The 22,586-nt window shown below is 35.3% G+C and overlaps 2 protein-coding genes across 4 annotated transcripts; one reads left to right on the plus strand and one right to left on the minus strand.

Annotated features, from left to right (window-relative positions):
- Positions 1 to 79: 79 nt before the first annotated feature.
- On the minus strand, positions 80 to 17,047 carry LOC123322820. 3 transcript variants are annotated; one of them, XM_044910847.1, is made up of 5 exons: positions 14,365 to 14,898; positions 8,357 to 8,609; positions 4,273 to 4,485; positions 495 to 833; positions 80 to 436 (listed from the first exon to the last, which is right to left on the minus strand). In XM_044910847.1, exons 1-4 carry the CDS (start codon positions 14,471 to 14,473, stop codon positions 539 to 541), a joined length of 870 nt encoding a protein of 289 aa, XP_044766782.1. In that variant the 5' UTR covers positions 14,474 to 14,898; the 3' UTR covers positions 80 to 436; positions 495 to 538. The 3 variants fall into 3 exon arrangements, with proteins under 3 accessions (XP_044766782.1, XP_044766783.1, XP_044766781.1); XM_044910848.1 differs by lacking the exon at positions 14,365 to 14,898 and adding an exon at positions 16,911 to 17,047 and having other exon boundaries at positions 80 to 833; XM_044910846.1 differs by having other exon boundaries at positions 80 to 833; positions 14,365 to 14,897.
- A 171-nt stretch (positions 17,048 to 17,218) lies between these two features.
- Positions 17,219 to 22,502, plus strand: LOC123322821 (COP9 signalosome complex subunit 9). Its single transcript, XM_044910849.1, has 2 exons — positions 17,219 to 17,358; positions 22,076 to 22,502. Exon 2 carries the CDS (start codon positions 22,187 to 22,189, stop codon positions 22,364 to 22,366), a length of 180 nt encoding a protein of 59 aa, XP_044766784.1. The 5' UTR covers positions 17,219 to 17,358; positions 22,076 to 22,186; the 3' UTR covers positions 22,367 to 22,502.
- Positions 22,503 to 22,586: the final 84 nt, after the last annotated feature.

Here is a 22,586-nt window from a genome sequence, read left to right on the forward strand (position 1 = left end):
ATGTTTTCCATAAGATGGAGTTACAAGGCATTTCCTTTTATTTGCGAATAACTTTCTGGCACATTGAAAAAGACATCGATTCCAAAAAAAAATTTATTCCAATTGGAGCTATATACATTTTATGAAATATTATTTTTATACATTTTTACAAAATAAATAGATTACATTATGTTAGGACTCCGCCAACAAACAAGTTAAACCTTATCACTTTGAACACAGTGTGATCTAACTGTTGTTAGGAGAGCATGTTGGTGCATTTGAATATACTCATTGAAAGTTTACGAATGCATTTGAAGGAATTATTTTTGCATTGAACTTAAACATTTCATGTCTGTCTAACACTTTTAATATTAGATTATTCAGAACAAAAAAGAGCAGGTTTAATTCCATGACATACATAATTGAAATTGTGAAAATGGAGTTACAAACCGAAAGAGTAGCAGACAGACCAGACTAACAAGTCTGCCTGCCACTCTTTCGATCAATGTTTTATTGTAGTCCATGTCTTAATTGGATTTTCAACAGTCCATTCGTATCATCATCCATATGAAACAGTGTAACCCATATTTTTCATCAAAGTCTCTTTGATGGCTGGTTGCAATTCTTTCTGCATATAGGATGTCAACAAGGACCTAATGCCTTTCAGAAATATATCTTCCATTTCTCTTGATAGTTCGTCTTCTTCCTCCTCTCTCAGATCTTTACTGTAGGCTCTGAATTTTGTTGGCTCGCACTCATAAGCGTAAACACTTATAAAACCTGGTTCCAAGAAATGGGAGTCTGTTCTAACATTGAAATGGCCCCTTTCTCTTCGTATCGGTTCTGTGTAAAACCTGAAATTCATATTGTAATGATTCGATAATTGCATTTTTTGATTCTTCATATAAAGTACAATTGACAATTCACACCCAGTGCTTTTTTCAGGGGTTACACCCCTTAAAACCACCCTGTCATCACGTCAGATACAAATTTGCCTTATGGCCCTTATGCTCTAAACCTGTGGTCCCCTAGAATTAGTAGTGCAGTCAATACAAACTTGCTGAAAAATTTGAGAAAGTCGCAAATATATTCATTTTTGAAGATAACCTTCGAGCTTTTATTTGCAAACTTTAATTGTGATTATACGTGAAAATTTCCAAAAATATGGAATCAATTAAGTAATCGTCAAGACCGAACGGTTGCATCGAGCTCCATAAAATTTTCAGATTTATTACTAGAAGAGTTGCTCTTTCAGAATATGTCTCACATTTCCATCTACGGATATTTTTATTTAGAGATAATCCACTCGAAAGGTGACTATCGAAAAATTTCAAAAAAGATGGAATCAATTAAATAATCGTCAAGACCGATTGGCTGTATCGAGCTCCATAAAATTTTCAGATTTATAACTAGAAGAGTTGCTCTTTCAGAATTTGTATCACAATTTCATATATGGTTATTGTTATTGAGAGATAATCCACTCGAAAGGTGACTATCGATAAATTTCCAAAAAGATGGAATCAATTAAATAATAAAAAATTTTATTACAGTTGGTCCCTGCTAACAAGAATAATATAAAAAAGGTCCCTGGCCAAGAAAAAGTTGGGAACCCCTGCTCTAAACTCAATCGTTTCCAAGGGAAAGGGTTTAAAAAATTAGATAACACAGGCGACCTTTTAAATATTTTTATAGTTTGGTGTTTATCGTAGTGTAGTAAGCTGTACTTTGATTCAGACTACATTTATTTTGAAATTTTGGTCATTAAATATATAAGACTATTAATACACTGCGCAAAAAATTAACGCACATTCTGAAAATCTCAATTTTAATGAAAGTTAACTCTACATTGACTTTATAACTTATTTTTTATGTTCTCCCGGGAAGGTTTTGAACGAAACAAGACACATTAAATGGAAGAAAAATTCAGGATTTTACCGAAACTTATGTGAAAGAAGAAAAATGAACAATTTTCAAAATACTGAAATGCTAATAAGTGATTTAATACTTGGTATTTCCACCCCTTGCGTTAATTACAGCTCGGCAACGACGGTTCCTACTCAAAATGAGTGATCTTAAAATGTTCTGATCTAATCCTTCCCAGATTTCTCCGAGTTGGATTCCTAAGTCATTAAGAGTAGCTGGATAATTCTTGAACTTCTCAGCCTTCTATTGAGGTTGTCCCAAACCTGCTCAATCGGATTGAGATCTGGACTTCTTGCTGGCCATTCCATTCGAGAGACTTCAACCTCTTCAAGGTACTCCTGAACGATGCGCGCACGATGGGGTCTGGCATTATCGTCCATAAAAATGATATTTCCACCAATGTATGGGGCAAATGGCACTACATGCTCTTAAAGAATGTTCCTTATATACTTATCACCATTCATAGCTCCATTATCAACGACCACTAGGTCTGTGCGAACAGTCAAAGATATTCCACCCCATACCATAATCGATCCTCCCCCGAAATCAGTAGTATTCAGGAAATTGCACTGAGCATATCTTTCATGTGGACGTCTGTATATAAGGGAACGTCGATCACAAAGGTAGAGGCAGAATCTAGACTCATCTGTGAAGAGAACTCTTTCCCAATCGGCCTCTTCCCAATGGATATGCTCTCTCGCAAAATCCAAACGCGCCCTTCGATGGGCTGGGGTAAGAGCTGGTCCTCTTGCCGCGACACGAGGCCTTGAATCATATTCTCTGAGGCGATTTCTTATTGTCTGAGTGCTAATTTGCACCTCATGAGTTGGCTCAAGCTGAATTTGAAGGAGGCGAGCGGTTGCAAACCGTTGTATCAACGAAGAAACTCTCAAGTAACGTTGTTGAATGGCAGTTGTTACCCGTGGTCTACCCTGTCCTGGTCTTCGGACATTCATACCTATCTTCCTGAATCGCTGCAACATTCTGGACACACTTGTATGGGAAACTCCAAACCTTTCTGCAATTCTTGTGTATGTCCACCCTTCTTCTCGCAAAACTACCGCTTGGGCACATTCCTCTTGGGTCAAACTGCGTGTTTCGCGTTGCATAGCGATCGAGTGTAAAAAATCAAACGAAAAAAAACTATTGATCACTAGAATTGATCGAGAACAAATGATTTTAGAATGGAGCCAATACATTCAAAATCTGATAATATCAACTTTTTTATATTCCTGCTGGGAAAAAACATCTGTATTGAACAAAACCGTTGAAAGTGGATAAAAATAATTATCATTGAGAATACCTTCAGTTGTAGAAAAAATTTGAGATTTCCATAGTGTGCGTTAATTTTTTTCGCAATGTATATGTAAATTTCCAACAAATTATCTCTTGCTTTTTCAACGGAAACGTGAAAGAAGTTCCTATTTTCCATAAGAAATATGAATCATTTCGGACAAAAAATGACCTCCTTCATTTTTAATGAACACCCTGTATACTCTAATTCAGCAACTGCAAAAGACGGAACTTCCTGGCCATAGACAAAAGAAGTCTTCGTTCTCTATGCTCAAATCAAAAACTGGGGTGTCTAGACAAATAGTTTCGAGAATCTGGGACTAAATTTTGTTTCATTAATAATTTCCTTTTTGGTTTTTGTTTGGTTTGGAGCTAATGTAATATCAAAGAGTTGCTCTTTGTATGTGTTATCCACCGAGTGGGAGACATTGAACTCTATGGGAACTGCCATAGAGTTCAATGGTGAGAGATCACGGACAGGGGTGGGTGGTACCCACAGAACACTAATATATCGTTTCAACTCATCGTTAACGAAGATTAGAGTATTTATGAAATTGATTTTCGCGCAAATTGGCCTGATAAGGTGGATCTAATGGCCTGCTTGATGGAAATTGAAACCAGAGTGCACTTTAGCAAGACTCTCTTGAACATTGTTCTACGATATACGTGATTAATTCTTTTGTTTCCGATACCACGTTAAAAATTATAATACGAATAGCACATAAACAACTTATTTCAATCAGATGAATTGTTGGAATCAGCTTGAAATGAGAAAATTAATCACATACACGCTCGAGCGGCTCGTAACGGAAATCCATTGTCTTACAACCAAACAATCGATAAAAGCTTAATTGAAGGAAATACCAACAATTGCGACTTGACAAGATATCATTAATACCTGCTTTTTTTTCCAATCATTCTTCGTCCAGAAACAAAGGAAGAGCCTACTTACCCAAATGCGAAATATCCTCAGGACGTTTTGAAACTTACGTTTTTGCGCTCAAAGAAAGAGACATTCGTTGCCAAATTAACTTTCATAATTCAGGGATTTTCAACGGATAAATTCGACCTACTCACCCTATTCCAGCTCTTCTTAGTCTGAGGATCATGTTGCAACTGTTGTCGGTGTCTAAAGCGTGGCCTTCTTGTCTTTGAATGTCGTCTCCGTTGAAGAGGTTGACTCTGCCGCTTATTGTTAGATCGTTGAATAGGAGTCTCGTTTCCAGGCTGGTATTCCTTGGGTCAAATCGACATCTGTCCACTCTTACCCAGCTAGAGGAGCTGGGCAATCTATAAGAAAAACACAACTAACTTTTTCTGAGCATACGTATTTGGTTTTGTTGGTAGTTTTTTTGTTGGAAATCATTATTAAATCATTTGGAATAATTGACCGATGGAATCGTGATATTTGACACCTTTTGGAGAGTCTGATGTGGCTGTGCAGACAAGGTGGGGTTTTATCAGCTCTGTTGTGGGGCTAATGGTGGGTTAACGCATCTAGTCACCCCTTAATGCTAAACTCTTTACATGGCCAACTTTCATGTGTGCATGCAAAAGACTCTTTGGAGGGTCCCAGGGGTTAAAACCAGACATGGTTCCATATTGTAGCGATTGTGAGCTAAAGGTCATACTTAATAGGCCCTCTTATGTCAAGAAATGGAGCCTGCGAGATGCTTGCAAAATCTTCTCAAGCAGAAAAGTGAAAACTGTGGGTGACATAATAATATGGGGTATCTAAACCAACAGACTCAAACCTTTTGGCAAAACCTTTTGAGGCAATGCCGAGCATATTTGATTTCGAAACCTTTTGCAACTTGCAACATAAATTTGTGGGCAGCAAAGTAAGTCGTCCATATGATATACTGATAGATCAAAATCTATAGAGAGCGTAGGCCAAAATTTAGCATCTGTAGGACTTGAAACCTCCGTCTAAGCAGCAGAAATAATTGTAGTCTATACGAGGATGTAATGATATCTAGTTAGCCTAGACCAGTTCCGGGCATAAAAAAATATTGCGTTACCATAGCAACGAACAATAACTCACTGTGAAGTTTGAGGTAAAAAAAGTAAACCAGACTTACGCAATAAATTCAAAGAAAGAAGATGTCCACCGAAATGGTGTAAATCGAAAAATTTTAGTATCGAGCCATCATCAAGGGTTAAGAGGTAGGCAGATTAACGAAGATATGCTTAATAACCTTGGTGATCAATGTCCTCCGAATGCGACCGAGAAAAATTGGACTGCAAGCTTCAAAAGAGGTAAATTTTTCATTGAAGATGATGATCGATCTGAGAGGCCAGTTTCTGTGTCAGTTCCTGAAAATATCGATGCAGTTCATGACATGATTTTATCAGACCGTCGAATTGGGCTAAAACGAATATCCATAGACCTATAAAACACATGGACGCGCCCTTTCAGTGAGTTTCAATAGCCACGAGTGCGGCCAACATGAGATGGAGCTAGTATGGGCAAGATGGTATTAATTTCCGAGCTATATTTACATATATATTGGCGCCCGTTAGAGATAAAAACAAGTACCCATAATCGAATATAAAAAATTGAACGAATATTAGTGTCATTTAGATTGCGTTTAATGATCCAATTAGAACTAAAGAGCACAATTTTTGCTTTCGGCAACTATTCCTCCGAAAATACAACAGATAAGTTCATGAAAAGTTTGTAAATAAATTGATTTGAATAAAAACAATTGAGCACATTTTTAGCCAACACAATATTCTGATTTTTTTTGTTCAATATCTGAAAAAATATTTCATTGCTCAATATTGAAAAATAGACATTACAATCAGCATACTAATTTTCTCTTCTAATCTCAAGTGCTTCTTGAGTATTATTTTAGCTAGATGAGAACAGAATTGACATACATTTATTGATTTGAAATGAATAATTCAACTATGATATAATAAATCGATTAATACATTCGAAGTTACTATACCTGTGAAATTTCACTTTATCTGTCTTTTCAACTCATTTCGTACTATTAATTGCACTCTACGAGGACACCATTATTACTTTCATAATAGAAAATGATACGACATTCAAAGTTGATCTAAAATTGATGAGAAAATTATGAAAATTTCGATAAATACAAAGTTCAAACGAATGTTTTGCCCATACTAGCTCTATCTTATTTCGGCCGCACCCCCTCTCTCTCTACGCCGCGTCCATGTGTTTAATATGTCTATGCGAATATCTGAAGCACTGAATATTTCATACGAACACAGTGGTCTCGAACCTACCGATTTTTCGGTAGATCTACCGATTTGAGGCTTTTGCTACCGATATACCGAAATAGAAAGATTTTTTCACGATTTTTGTGAATCGGCGAATCTCCTGAATTTTTACCAGTTTTACACATTTCCAGCCTTATTGCCGCTGTGGATTACATTTATCTTTCGAAGAATAGATATAACCAGCCACTTGTTGTGTTAGAATTTGGTAATTTCATTTATGAATCATCATTATTTTCATTGATCTCGTCGGCAAAATTCAAAATGAAGTACAAGTGAGGGACAGTTCAGGTATTTCTCTAATAACGGAATCCAGAAGTACCCATCGAAACAACACCGCAGCTGGTCGGCCTTTAAAAATATCATTACCACAGCCACAGGCCACAGTCGGTAGTAGAAAGGACAGAAATTACTTTATTTGTTATAGTACTTTCAGAAACTTTTTGTCGATTTCCCAAAATTTTTATGTTAGATACCTTGCCAAATTAATTTGTTGTGTTGGTTCTGTATTTAAATGTTTTTAAAACTAATGTACGCTATGAAATTAATTTTTAATTATGTATAATATCCTCTGTATTTTAAATATTTCGAAATAAAGAAATTATGTTGGGCATCGTTGAAATATTGAGAATAATTTACCTCCCAATTAAAATTATGTTCTTTATTGTATGAAATATAGATATCCTTAATTTTTATTTCCATGCATCACAATTCGCCAACTCGGCTCTCATACCAAAGAGTAACAGTTAAGTTACTCTTTGCTCATACTCTCAGAAAAAATTTCGTTATTATCGACAACACTCTGGCGTATCTACCGAATTTCGAGCGAATATACCGATTTTTTTTGGTCACCCCTACCGATATCGCAGTTTGACGTTCGAGACCACTGTACGAACACGTTCATCATATAGTTCACGTCAATTTGGACATGAGAAAAATTGCTGCAAAATGGATCCCCAAATCTTTGAATGTTGACCAAAAGCGTGCATGGGTAGAAGCATCGCGTTCGATCTGTGCTCGATTTGATAACGATGTAGACTTCTTAAACCGAATTGTTACTACGGATGAGACTTGAGTACATTTCTACGATCCAGAAACAAAGCAACAATCGATGGAATGGCGACACTCTGGTTCTCCAAGACCTAAGAAGTTTCGTGTCCAAAAATCTGCTGGAAAAGTTCTTGCTTCAGTTTTTTGGGATTGCCATGGAGTAATCATGATTAATTTTTTGGATAAGGGTGGAACAATAACCGGAGATTACTATTCGACATTACTGACCACTCTACAGGAAAAAATTAAAGAGAAAAGACGCGGAAAGCTATTCAAATGTGTTTTGTTTTTGCAGGACAACGCCCCTGCACACAAATCTCATGTTGCCATAAAAAAAATTCGTGATTGAGGGTTTGCATTACTAGCAGATTTGACTCCATCAGACTATCATCTCATTCCTCAACTGAAAAAAAGTTTAAGGTCGTAAATTTTCTTCCAACGAGGAGATAATAAAAGCTGTAGAGGTCTGGTTTGCAGAGCAAGAAGAAACATTTTTTTTAAAGGTCTAGAGACGTTGCAGGTTCGCTGTAATAAATGTATACAATTAAAAAGAAAATATTTTGAGCAACAAAATATTTTGACATTGAAATTTTGTTTGGTTCTATAGTAGGCTAAGAATTTTTCGATATATCCTAGTATGTGAGCCAAAGTGTGCTTGAATGCAATCAACAGCTACAGAAAGCCAAGCCACACAAGAACTCTGGAATTCAACTGCTTGAACTCTCTGCTGATCTGCTCTAACACCATTAAGCTAGAGAAAGTAAAAGTTACTCTTCTTTGTGCCGTTATTCAAAAAATCAAAGAAGAAATTTATTTCTTTATCAACGAAATAGATGTGAAAAAGAGGATAGGTTGTACTCACCTCACTCTCATATCTGTGACATACATATCGTAAGGTGCACTCCTCAACTGCTGATGCAGAGAATAACCATTCAGATGCAGCGTCTTCTGTTTAGCCACCTGCCTCCTCCTGATCAGCTCCAGAGCGTTTTCTAAACGTTCTGTACATCTTGGGGAAAATTCAGCGTATCTGTCGTCGTAAATATTGTTTCCGTTGCCCTTAACATAGGGGTAGGCCTCGTTGGAAAACTTGTCATTTTGTCTATTTGGAGGATCTGTAAACGATTTCCAATCATTATTAAGAAGAAGAATGTGAAGGTATTCACCGAGCATCTGCCACATCTATTCAATACTAGCTGACTTAGCAAACGTTGTCCTGCCACAGTGAGGAAAATGTAATTAGTAATTGGAAGTTCAATGAGAGAAAAAAATATGAAAATTGAAAAAACATATGTATTATGTACTTTTTTATTTAAAGTGGACGTCGACTTTTTCATTGCGTTGTCTCTTTTTAAACAACCTTTTTTTTCCTGATTCATATTATTTTCTTATATTATATTCTTCAACAGTAGAATCTTCAGGTCCAAAGGAACGCTTTTTTTTCTATACCATTTTTTCCGATTCGGTCCTGATAAAATATATGCCCATTTGAAGTTTTCAAAATGAAAACTAATCCTGGAAAAACCAAATTACCTCCAGAATAACTAGCTAAAACTGTGACACTACACATACGCGGATCTTTCAAACAGAGTTGTATATGCAACCAAAGTACCCAATTTTTCAAATTTCATGGATACTTTTCATCTTTGAACATCAAATTATTCAAAAACGGAGCATTATACGAGAAAATGTGATGAATAAGTATTTTTATTTTACGAAACGTTCAATTATTCATTAGATAGCATCCAACTTCGTTTCAAGAGTTGGTTTCTTTGAATTTTTGATATTTATCCCAATAAACACAGATACGTGGAAGTAACGTTGAGTTCTTCACGTAACGCTACGTTGAGAAACCGGCAAAATGTCGTTAGGAAATACGTTTCCTTCTAGTGGTACAGTAACGTAGCGGACAATCTTTTTGGAATGGAAATTCTACGAGAATATAACGTTGCCATTCGATTGAAGTTGCTATAATACGAAATTCAAATGTTGATTCTAAAATAAATATTTATTTGTTTTTCTGCCCACCACCCACTAGTCTTGTAATTGTTCCCATCATCCAACATTATCCCCCGGTTTCATAAAGCTCGATCGGGGAATCAACGCTTGATTGACAGATAAACGTCAATTTGTTTTCAATCAATAATTCAGTCATAAGAATTCGGAATTCAATTCTCGAATCAAATTATGATCTATATACATCTATTTAATGATTCTAAAATGCTTCTTGTTCAATATATGTAGGAATGAAAAAGTTTTAGCGATTTCGTTTTTGAAATCCAGTGACTGTCAAATCGTTGATCGGGCAGTAAGAGTTTTATGAAACCCGCTGTTAATCTCTCACCACACTAGGTTCATCGAGACTACCGCAAACATCCATCACCGCCGGGATTCGAACCTGCTACCTCTGGCGTCCTACCCTACATCGCTGCCAACGAGACCGCTGCACCCTATAGTTTTTATTGTAGTAGTAGCGAATATCCCATTATCTTAAAGCTACAAAGTTCATAACATCATATTTACAATATATCTACATCAGCATTCATCCGCTCAATATCTATTATTAATATTACCATCACCAGTCTCTTGAATTGATTCAAATTATAAGAGCAGATCTCATAACTAATGGTAACTGGTAGAACATACTCAATCAATTGTGAAAATGTGATCGCTTTTGCTCTTACAATGCCACATACAGGACACTCATTCTTTTTCGATAGATTCTAATCCCTTAGACTCACAATAATCAATAAACTGATAATGAAAATGCTAAACTTAGAGAACGTTAGATCAATATCCAGATCGTGTAGCAAGTGTGAACCACTTGGGTATATGTACTACCCAACATACACTTGCGCGCGAAATTTAAATTTCGGTTAGTTTTCCAGGTTCCCAGGCAACTTCTCCAAATTTTTCTTCCGTTGAAACCTTCTACGAAATATGAGGAAGGTTTCAAAGAAAAAACTAATAAAATCAGTTCAGCCTTTGTTCGTAATGCTATGACAATGCAAAACAAGGCTTCGTTTTTATTTATGAAGATTTCAATGGAATAAAATTATGTAGCAGTAAATTTTAACATTTTCTCACATCAACACATTTTTATTTTACAAAAAACTTTAATTGACTGAATTTATTTCAAGGTAGAGTCTCGAAATATGTGTTTTTGTTTTACATATTCTTTCGGATCTCATTAAACCCAATAAAATGGCCAAGAAATTGTGTCCGTGGGAACGGAGAATTGGATGTCATTGGCAATTGCAAAGCCATTTTGTGACAAGGAAAAAATTCCTCTACCTCGCTGACGCAATAGTGTAGTAAACGAACAAAAAAAACCGTTAATTAGCAAAACCAGTGACTCTGTTATAAGATGAAAATAACAGTGCGTATCAGGCGACATGGATCTATAAACATGATACTATTTGCATGATTCGAGTGTCATAATAGGAGCGGAATTTTTATTTTCCCATTGTTTCAGGATCTGAAGCATGGAACAAAGACACTTTTCATTTAATTCGGTATAACAATTGAATCTACAATTTTTCAATTAGGAAGAATAGATATTACGTTGACGAGGCACGGGGCAAAATATTTTACTATAATTTGAGTGAAAATGGAAAGAGCAGACGTTTTGTATGTACAATGATGTTACATTATATTATGCAGTGTTATTTCACATTGAATGACGAGACCATTTTCTTTATTCGAAACTTAAAAGTTATCTTTTTATAGTCCCAGAGAAATATCATGTCAGTTATAGAGCTAATTTATTTCGGGAATCATATACTTTCTCGAAAAATCAATTGAAAATTTTCATTAGAATTCCAATTAACGAGCACCAAATGATGAGCTGAGTACTAAAATCAAGCATAGAACTTTTTGAAAACTTTTCATTAAAATCTGTGGTCTGGTCAGGGGTGGATAAATCGATAGACGAGGAATTCGTGAAAGACAGATCTATCCATGCAGGTTAATACGTCTGCATAACTTCATAGGCGAATGTCCCAAATGTCTTACTTATTTCAAATGCATCTGTCGAAAATTCACTAATGATGGTTTAAAATGAAAGTGTGCGAAAAAAAAGAAATTGATGTGTTAGAGTTTCTGTGCACCGTAAGTTATTCCAAACCCGCATTGTAATTTGACTTATTTTTCCCACCGAATCAGAATATAATGGCGTTTAGTTTCGAAGTAGAATAGATGATTTGCCATACGGATTCGCTGTTCTGGAGGTGGGTAATGTTTATCAATACAATATGGAGAAACTTTGTGAAAACAGAACACTAGAAGTTCATACTGAAAGGAATGAATAGCCATCACTTTCAGGGTTATGAGAGGTGTATAGTTTTTACTATTAAACGGAAGTTGTTCTTTAATCTCAACTGCATTACGCATACGTATACAAAAACATTATCAGAAGCACACAAAATTTGAATTTGTTGAATGATCTCGGAAATGTATTACACTAACCATATGAAATAAGCTACAAAAAATAATTCAGGGACTATTAAAAATAGATTTTTCATAAATACCGACGCCAAAAACACTACTCTTCGTTATAGATGAGTTGAATCGGTACTACCCACCCCTATGCTGACCTCCCTTTTGTCAGAATTGTCAAACTGACAACTGACGTGGATTCGTTTACATCAAACGTAAAAAATATCGAAATTCTGACGCGTTTTTTTTCTTATTTCCTATCTGGCTCCTGGGTCGAGTATATTTGCTGGGCACGCTCCGGATATTTGTCTTTCGTTTGGCTTTTTGCGCGGCCCTCAAGATGCAGCGGTTCACTCATAGATAACGATTTCCCAATCCTCTTAATAAGCTAATTTTACCATCTTACCTTTTCTACTCAGTGCTTACGAAATTGGTATATACCGACGAGTTGAAATCTAGTATTTGGTTCGAAATGCGGAAATTACGGACATTTGAACAAAATGAAAATCTTCTTGGTCCTAAGAACATAACTCGCAATAATATAATATGGTAGACACCGAAGTGTCTGGTAGAATTGAGTGACATTTGTCCGAAATCGGTTGATTTAAACTACGAAAAAACATGGATATTCATGTAACTTTGAAGGCAAATACAATGATATCTATACAGGGTGTTTCCTAATTGAAAGTCAATATTTATGGGGGTGATTTTTGGGCCCATTTTAAGAAAAAAACTTCATATGAACATATGCCCTAAACGTCTTACCTTTTGAGATACAGGGTCGTATTATTTAGAGAGTCAGTGGCACGCCACTGACTGTATTCAACTATGAGCAAAATTGATCTCTTGAATTTTTAGTCCGACCCACGGGTTTCATCTAAAAAAATAAAATCTACGTATGTCTCTGCATGGTGATATTGTCATATGTATGTATTGAGGATATTGTTATGATCATGCAGAGACACGGTTTTTATTTTTTTAAGCGGAAACCGTGAATCGGATTGGAAAAAAGTCAAGTGATCAACTTCGGTAAGAAATTATTGGGAATTACAAAAATAATTTTTATTTCAGGAATAATCTGTGGCGTAACATCAATGTCTGCTAAAATAGGTAGGTCAAATTACGTACCAACGCCACTGGTGGAAATTAAGAAAGAAGTGATACATTAAAAAATGCCTCTTGATTTATAGTATACATGTAGGACAAATTTCATTAAAATATTTGAAATGGTATTGTAGATATTGATAATAAATGATTTATTTTTGAAAATATTACCACCCTGTATCTCAAAAGGTAAGACGTTTAGGACATATGTTCATATGAAGTTTTTTTCTAAAAATGGGCCCAAAAATCATCCCCATAAGTATTGACATTCAATTAGGAAACACCCTGTATACGCATCTATTAACATATTTTTTGTTACTACTTTAGTTCCGGTTTTTCCGGAAATACCCTCGAAAGTTTTAATTTGAAGAGGTGGCCCAGTATTTTTTGTCGATTTTCAAAGGCTTGTTATGGTTAGTTTATGCAGAGTCACTAAGATCTAAGTAAGGGGCAAATGGCAAATACATTAACGCCATCGCCAATTAGATATTGGTAGCTTTCTTGGGTATTAGTTCTTAGTAACGCTGTGAGAACAGACCCTTATGGTGAGTTTATACAGAGTTGCTAAGAACTAATACCTAAGAAAAGGACCAATCTCATGCATGGGCAGATGTCAAACTCGTGTACGCCAACTGCCAATTAGATTGGTCCCTTTCGTAGGTATTAGTTCTTAGTAACTCTGTATAAACTCACCATTTTTTCGAATTTGCACCAACTAAGATTAGTGGAAATTGGAAAACGATAAATAAATCATTTTACAGTTGAAAAATAAGTAACATTTATTCATTTATTTTGGAGTAATGTCAGTAATGCGAATAGGAACGTGACGATGTATTTTTAGATGATACTTTGTATCAAAACAATGTACAAAGAAATAGAAGAGTACTATCTTCATAATACACAACTGCTGCCAAAATAATTGAGAAATAAACTGAACGAATAAGAATGGTTCATTAAAGTAAAAAGGATGGAATTGAAATATTGATAACGGTCGTTTATGGTGATCGCATTAGAACACAGAAGAAGAGGATAATATTTTTAATGATTTGCATTTTAAAAGAAACACCCTATCACGTTCAACGGTCGCTAAAACATTGGAACGTTTCAATGCAACTGTCAAAAATTTGCTAAGAAAAGACAACAGACTGGCAACAAACAAAGCTATTATTCTAAACATTCAGATTTAGAGGAATCACCTCAAACAATACTACCCCCCTTTTAAATCTGTTAAGTTTATTTTTTTTTTCGGTCCAGATGATAGATAATACTATTCTTCTATTCAATACCAAATATTTCATTTTCGTAACGAAACAGAGAAAACTCACTCACCGAAATCATCTTCTCTCAAGATAGCTGTATCTTCTGCCAAAATAGCACCGCAGAGGCAGTCGGTTAAGCTGAGAGCCCACAAAAACAACATCCACATTTGCAAGTACATAATACACGCGATTCACTCACTACTCTTAGTATTCGAATGATGAAGAACAAAAGGTCGAGTCTATCTTTCCCATTCATCTGATTTCAGAAAGAGTATGGGAGTAACCATCCACTACTACTCTCACTTTGCTCTTTCTCTGCCGTCCAATACAGAGGTAAAAAGTTGGATTAAATTCGCGTGGCATCGAAAGATTTTTGGGTATGGAACAGAAAAGCATGATGCATTTATAAGCGGTCAATAAACAGATCGAAGACTGACTACTGACACATCTATTTCTGAACTCCCATAGTTAAAAAATAGTTAAACACAGGTATCATTGATATCTTCATCGCCGAAATATTCTTCCACGTTATAAACCGACTCTAGTCCTAATTTTTAGGCGTTATTCAACAGGCTGTAACTAGAAGAAAAATTGTCGAACAGCAAATTTGAAGTCGGGAAATTGTGACACCAAGAGTCCAGTTTTTGGATCTAAACTTTAATTTTTTGAGCGTCAACTGTTTGTACGTAGTCTTGAGAACAAAACAGACAAAAAAATTTTTGAAATTGTCATTGTTCATCATAGGGAAACACTAGCAATTTTTTAAATTTCCATTAACCCTTACCTCACATTTTGGAATCCTTGAGATTTCAAATAATTTTCGAACTACCTTAAATTTTTTGCCAAATAATTAATTTGAATTAATTTGATCCAAATTTAGACCTAACTTATTGGTTTTTATGTTTATCTAGGTACTTATTAAAGAATAAGCACGTAAAGGTTGAGTCATAAACTGCTAGACATGAGTTAGGGATTGACTTAAATTGCAAAAAAATATATTTAAAATAAGATTTTTGAGATGAAATTTCATATTAATTTGATTTCAAATTGCAAATTAATTTTAGCCTGTAGGTCTGCAGCGTATACAGGGTGGTTAAGAAAAATCGAGTAAAATAACGAAATTTTATTCCCAGAGAATTCAAGCATTTTAAGACTATCAATACAATGTATGGCCTCCACGGGCATCAATAACAGCTTGACATCTTTTTTGCATACTCAGCACGAGGTTGTTGAACATTTCTTGAGGAATTTGGTTCCATAAACGGGGTAGAAGCTCTCTCAGATCATTCAAGGATTCTGGGGTAGGTTGATGATTATCTAATCTTCTTTGGAGCATATCCCATGCATGTTCTATGCAATTCAAATCTGGTGAGTGCGGAGGTATTGGTGAATGTGGAATACCAAGCTCCTCTCGCGCATTCTTAACTATGGCTGCACGGTGCGGTCTAGCGTTATCGTCTAGAAATTGAAAAGTTTCACCAACAGCAATGTGAAAATTTGGCACAACATTGTCAATGACATGCTCCTTATAGTGTAAGGCGGTCATATTCCCAGGACAAATGTGTAGATCTGTGCGCCCTTTGAAATATACCCCGGCCCATACCATAGCACTGCCCCCTCGGAATGGATGGACTTCTTGGACATAGCGATGATTACGGGGTATGCGTGAGATTGTCCATACCCTTATTCTTCGAGAATCTGAAAATCGTCCATATCTGGATTCATCAGTGAAAAGGACACTACGCCATTGATCGTTCCAATTGATATGTTGCATGTTTCCTTGCCCATTCCAGTCTTTGACGCTTATGGTCACGTGTTAATGGAACTCCTCTTAATGGACGTCTTTAACCTAGATTCACCTCTCTCAAACGTCGTCTGATGGTTTCGATGGAAACTTGGACTCCATCTGCATTTTGAAGAGTATTCCGTAGCATTCTACACGTAGATGTAGGGTTTCTTCTCGCCGAAACGGTGATGAAACGATCCTGAGCAGGTGTTGTTTTTCGTCGCCTACTATAAGCCTTGGTCTTTCCAACACGGAACCTGTCTACCTGAACCTATTCCAAAGTCGAGGTATGACACTTTGGCTGACTTGGAGCCTTTCCGCTACAACAACCTGAGTTAGGCCACCCTGTAGCATTCCGATAGCCCTCTTATTAGCCTCAGCGTTTGTTAATTTACGTCTTGGCAATTTCAGAAAACTCGTTTCAAATCGAAGCCGTTGATAAACTGACTTCATTTCAAAATAAGAACATTCATGAAGCATATGCAAAGAACCAAACTTCAGAAAAAAAGGCGACCAGATTGACGAAATGTCTCGTAATGATTTTTATTGGATCGATTCAAGTTGTTATTGAGTTTTGAATGATTTTACAGCGATTTTCTCGAAGATTACATACTTTTAAAAACGATTGAATACGATATCCCTAACTATTGTGGATCAGTTTATTTGTTTTCTTGAAATCTATTGAATTTCGATAAAAATCACATTTAAGTACTGGTAAAACATTTTCCATAAAAATGTGGGCTTCGGCATTTTTAGACTACTGCTCGAACAAATGAAAAATTAAATGATCTGATGAATTGATTTATTGTAAGTCAGAAATGAATAGGTACCTTTGATTCGTGCAATAAGTGATTGCCCTGGTGATACATCTGGAACTACACATGTAGATTGATTCTTCATATAGTAACCATTATGTTGAAAGTTAACCTTCTTTTTGTTCACAACGCAACCAAGTAGTCATGCATTCTCTACGAAAAATCAAGAAATCCCTCAACAGAAGAATACAACTTATGTTAGATAGACACAACAGGCAAATAAGCGAGATGGACTCGATACTATACGATGACGAGTTCGAAGATCCTCCGGTGACTGAAACAAGAAACCAAAACGTCCAAAACAATGTTTATTACAACCCAGCAACAAGTCCAAAAAGATTGGAACGAATAACAAAATCGAAGTTGGTCACATTTCATGAAGATTTTTTCAATGATTTCGGAGATCTCTTCGATGATGATGACGAAATATGTTCTAGCGAATAGAAGCAATATTATTATACATGTACGTACATATTCCAAATCACTTTGTCAGAATCTTTATTTTTCTACGCTGTTAAATTTGTACCTTTTTATATTCTTATTTGCATCTACAATTTTTCTTATCGTGGTTTAATAATAATTATAAATCATTATTATTCTTTTCATTCTTGAAAATTAGGTGTTTTTCCTCATAGATATCTATAGATATAATAACATTCATCAGTCAAGAGTAGGTATGTACTAAAGAAATGATTTTTTTTTCGGTTTCGAAATTATTGAGACTTTTCAATAGTACCACCAATAAATATAAAAAAAACAAAAAACGTTGATGTCCATAATAAGGAAAAATAAAAGTAAGGGTGGGCAAAATTCGTTGTCTACTGAGAGAACTCGAGAACTAAAGCAGCTAGAAGAAAACGGATGACATATTTCCGATCTCTTTTTCGGAAAAACAAAGAATGGTGAATACCGAAGCCTCCTACGATACTTCGTTTTTGAGTTTGACAATTTCGTAAAGTTCTCATAACTTTTTTGTCTTTGAAGTTACAAATCTAAAACTTGAACCTTCTACAGTCCAGTGACGGCTCGTGCCCATAAGGTGTGGGTCGGCCAGACCCAGGATATACAGGGGAATATCCTGAAATAAAATTAATATCTATTTTTTCAACCAATAACTGAAAATGAAAACGCGGAATCCCACCATAATCTCTGTTTTTCTAAAATTAAATATTGATATATTTTTGTCGATTAAGTTTCTGAAGATCAGTCGGATAGGGTTGCGGCTAAGGGATGGAAAAAAATATTCAATTTTATTTCCCAAAAATAAATGCAATCAGAAATGACATGTTTTTCAGCATCTTGATGTTAAGTTATTGGTTGAGAAACTACTCATTGATAGAAAAAGAAGGTAATTGAAAAGCAATTGGTGGGTTTCAGTGTCTTCATTTTGAGTGGTTGATTAATATTGAAGAAATATTAATTTTATTCCAGACTTATGCCCCATCCTGTTGATATAGTCTGATTTATTTTTATACAACAGTGTATATAAGTTTCGTTTTTAATGCGATATAACGGCTTGTTTTTGGAGAAAGAATGTACTATACTTCTTTGTTTTTGCCCAGCTTTTGAATAATAGTTTTATTCTTCTTCGGTGTCTCTCTGTAAATACCGATAACAAATTTATTACAACACAAAACGTCAATACGAATCAAAATTTTAAGTTCACTGAAACACATCTACAATTTTGATTTTAAGTGAAAATGTACTAATTTTTCCTTTCTTTATTTCACCATTCTTCCTTCTACTGTCACATGATCTTGTGACAGGATGCAAAGTTTGTTTCGATTTGCTACTACTCCAATTATTCAACAATTAAAGAAATTTAGAACCACTCAGATTGTCAAAATTTACGAAATGAATCGAAGAAAACTGATAAACATGTGCACCCCTTTCTCTTATTCTACGACGCTGACCTAATTCAATTCATAATATGGGAACAGCGATGCGGATGCGATTCTTATATCCCCACTCCGAGGCTCGGCCGGCCGGCCTACGCGTATTCAAGAAGCTTCGAAATCACCGTGCCCTAATAAATTCACTAGGAATTACGAATTTTTATGGTCAAAAAATCACTAAACTACTCTTATACGGTCGGAATACCCTTTTTCAAAAATTAACTATTCATTTAATAATAAAAAAATCTAACTATAATTAGGGATATATTATATTTTCATTGACTAAAACTATTCTTAAAAGGTGCGAATACGCTCTTTTCTAAAATAGACATAATATTTATTGATTAACTATTCATTTGATAATATAATATCTTAGAATAGACAATGAGGAAATCTAGAAATATGGCAACTAAACGACCAAACCATAGCAAGGTAGGCCCAACTCGTGCTGGCCGACCGTGTATGTATCTAGCAGCGACGTAATACGATGTTCAACTTGGTGATAACTGCGTGCGACGTAGGTGCTGTATAGTACAATAACTTGAAGCGTTTCGCTAGGCTACTGCCGGCTGGCCGACCTAGCGTGTAGCGTGTTTATCGTAAGGAAAGAGAACTTCGAAATAAACTAACGCAGGGCGACAGGGGCGTCACGTTGATCGAAATAAGTTGTCGTACGTATTACTAGGGAATTAATCGAGAATTTAATATCGAAATTAATCATTTGGAATAAGTTTTGAAGAATAAAATAATTATAATTATTTTCCATTTCTCGATTATTTTTGGGTCGGCCCGGCCGACCCTGCATACCCGGACGAGCCGTCATTGCTACAGTCACTTTTTTACATAGAATCCAATTATGAGCTCAAAATATTTTTACATTTCGAAACATTAGGTGAACTTTAATTTTTTTAAATGCAAACTTTTATTGAATTTGATATTTTTGATTTGGAAAAAATCTTTTGTTAGTAGATTCTACGTATGAAATTGCTTAAGAAGGTACAAGTTTCAGATCTGTAACTTCAAACAAAAAAGTTTTGAGAACTTTTCGGAATCGTCAAAATCTCAATTTTTGTTTATAACTCTAAATCTAAAATTGATAGGCCGATTCTGTTCTCAGATTTGGATTAGTCATGAAAAAAGAGTTAGAGAATGTGTCATCCGTTTTCTTCTAGCTGCTATAATTCTCGAGATCCCCTCAGTAGACAACGAATTTTGCCCACCCTGTATATTATACAGGGCGAGTCTTCGACTCGTACAAATATTTCAATAGTAGATTCTTGAGGTCTAAAGAAACACTTTATTCCTATACGAATTTTTCCAATTCGGCCCTGATAAAAAGATAAAGCCATTTAAAGTTTTCTCAATGAGCAGTGCCACCCCTGGAAAAACAAAATTACTTTCAGAATAACTATCTTAATCTGTGACCTGTGACACTACACATATCTGTGGATCTTTTAAAAAGAGTTGTATTCAGCCAAAGTACCTAAGATACTTTTTAATTTTTGAACATCAAATTACTCGAAAACGGCGCATTATAAGGGAAAATATGTAGAACACACTTCCATTTTAAAAAACTTTCTTATATTCCTTTGATAGCGTCCAATTTAGTTTCAAGAGTTTGGTTCTTTGAATTTTTGGTATTTTTATGGTACGTAATGGTTTTAATGAGAAAACTGGAAGATGTGGGTGATATTTTGTGTTCGAAAAAGATTCATCAAATAAATGAAAAACCTTGTTCCGAAATTCATTTCATTCTATAAAACCGTTTGTGAGATAGAACTAAAAATAATATTTTTTCTATGGCTTTTTAACAGCCTGTATCTTTCAAACCGAGCCGATTCGCATAAGCTGGTAAAAGAAAAAAGAATTTCTTTTGACCTCAAAAATATATTGTTCAAATATTTGTACGAGTCAAAGACCCACCCTGTATAAAAACGCTCGAACACGTCAATTTTTTATTCCAGGGGTACAACTTTTAAGATCAAATTCAGAACCGTATCGCTTCAACCTTTAGTGCTACAACCCAACCCCTATATTTTGAAAAGGTAGATTTGGTAATCCATACCTCATTTGAAAGAAGCTGCGTAATAAAATAAAAATTAACCTGGTCGAGCATTTTTCTAATAAATAAATGAATTTTCTTCTTGATCAAAACCAAGTAAGCTAAGTGTATATGAATTTGAAGTAGAGCTCAGAAACAAATCATTTCTTTTTCCATTCATAATTACGTTTGTATAGAATATGTGTAATTACCAACAAAAATCTCGATTCTGGGGAATATTTTTTCGATTTCTCGCGAAAATATGACATGAGCAAGTAATTCATATGTAGTTGAATTTATTACTTTCCTCACTCTCTTCCATAATGGTCAATCGAAAATTGTGCTCGAAGAACATGAACTCGTTTTCTTTTCCAAAATGATAGGGCTTATACACGAATCTGGCAAAATCAGGTCGATGAATTTGCCGTTGCCTTTGTTATTGTCTGAGTAGAAATCTGAGCGGATTCGGTGAAATGCAGGAAAAAGAAGCGTGTCCCCTCGATTGTAACGTACCATAACAACAGTTCAAGATTCGAGGTATGTCAACATTGATAGTGATTCATTTGCTTAATTGTTGCTTCTTTTAATTCGTCTTAGTCCACGACTCGTTGACTTCCTTGCACTGGGTGCATGTATTCAGTCAATAGTCGTAAATATTGTAAAATTCATCAGCCTTATAGGGTTAAATAAGTCGAATAAAAAACCGAAAGGGGTTTCTTTCACAGTAAGCAGACGAAAACCCTGTTGTCGTCCCCCAGCAAAATCGGTTCGTGGGTTTTTTGAGTTTGTATTATCAGAAATCAACTTTTTTCTGTTTTTTTTCCGAAACTCACTCACTAGCTGTGTAACGTATCGATATAAGACTTGGGCAAAATCTCGACAGGATCTCATTTCAAGAAAAAATAATTTTTCGTAGTTCCGAAACTATCCGTCAGATGGCGTTTAAATTTTTCTATCTACGAATTTTACATCTAATTTGAAACTAATTGATGTTGATCGACGAACTGATCACGGCAAACCGAGAATATCGGCTAAAAATCAGCCAAAATATATTTTGTACCCTCATGTTGGCACCTATAGAAAGTAGTATCTATTCTTTATGTTGGCATTATCGTCAGTTGACATGCCAACTAGAGAACTCTAAATACTGTAACCAAGAAAAATAATATCTGTGGGTACAAAATTTGTACATCTCTATGATACTGACACTTCATTTAATAGGTTATCTTATTTGTTTACTGCAGTCAGTGAAGTGAACTAAATAAAAAAGTGTTCTGAGAGCAGACAGCTTCACCAAAAGCTTAAACAACTCAGCTGTTATATTTCTTCAAACAAATTCTCCATAAATACAAAGTATGAAGCCTGCTGTAGTTGCTGATGAGATGTTTCCTGAGGGGGCAGGACCCTACATGGATCTTGAAGAAGGTGGTAGTGCAAGTGGAATGTTAATGGATCTGGCAGCAAATGAAAAATGCGTCCATGGGGATTTCTTCAACGATTTCGACGATCTGTACGATGAGGAAGACCTAAAATAGGTTCTTGACTGACGTAATGATGATTGTTTTAAAATCTGAGTTTTTCGTTTGTATATATGTGAAACTTTTTTAAATAAGGAAGAATTTCCTTTTGTATGAGTTAAATTTCGTTCTGATATATATTTGACGATTTAAAGAATGCATTTTAGTTTTCCTCCGAATTCCTCTGAGTGGGTTTCCTAATAAATATAGATCTCTAATAAATAATGATTTATTTCCA

Source organism: Coccinella septempunctata, chromosome 1 (genome assembly GCF_907165205.1).
Source record: "Coccinella septempunctata chromosome 1, icCocSept1.1, whole genome shotgun sequence".
Taxonomy (NCBI): domain Eukaryota; kingdom Metazoa; phylum Arthropoda; class Insecta; order Coleoptera; family Coccinellidae; genus Coccinella; species Coccinella septempunctata.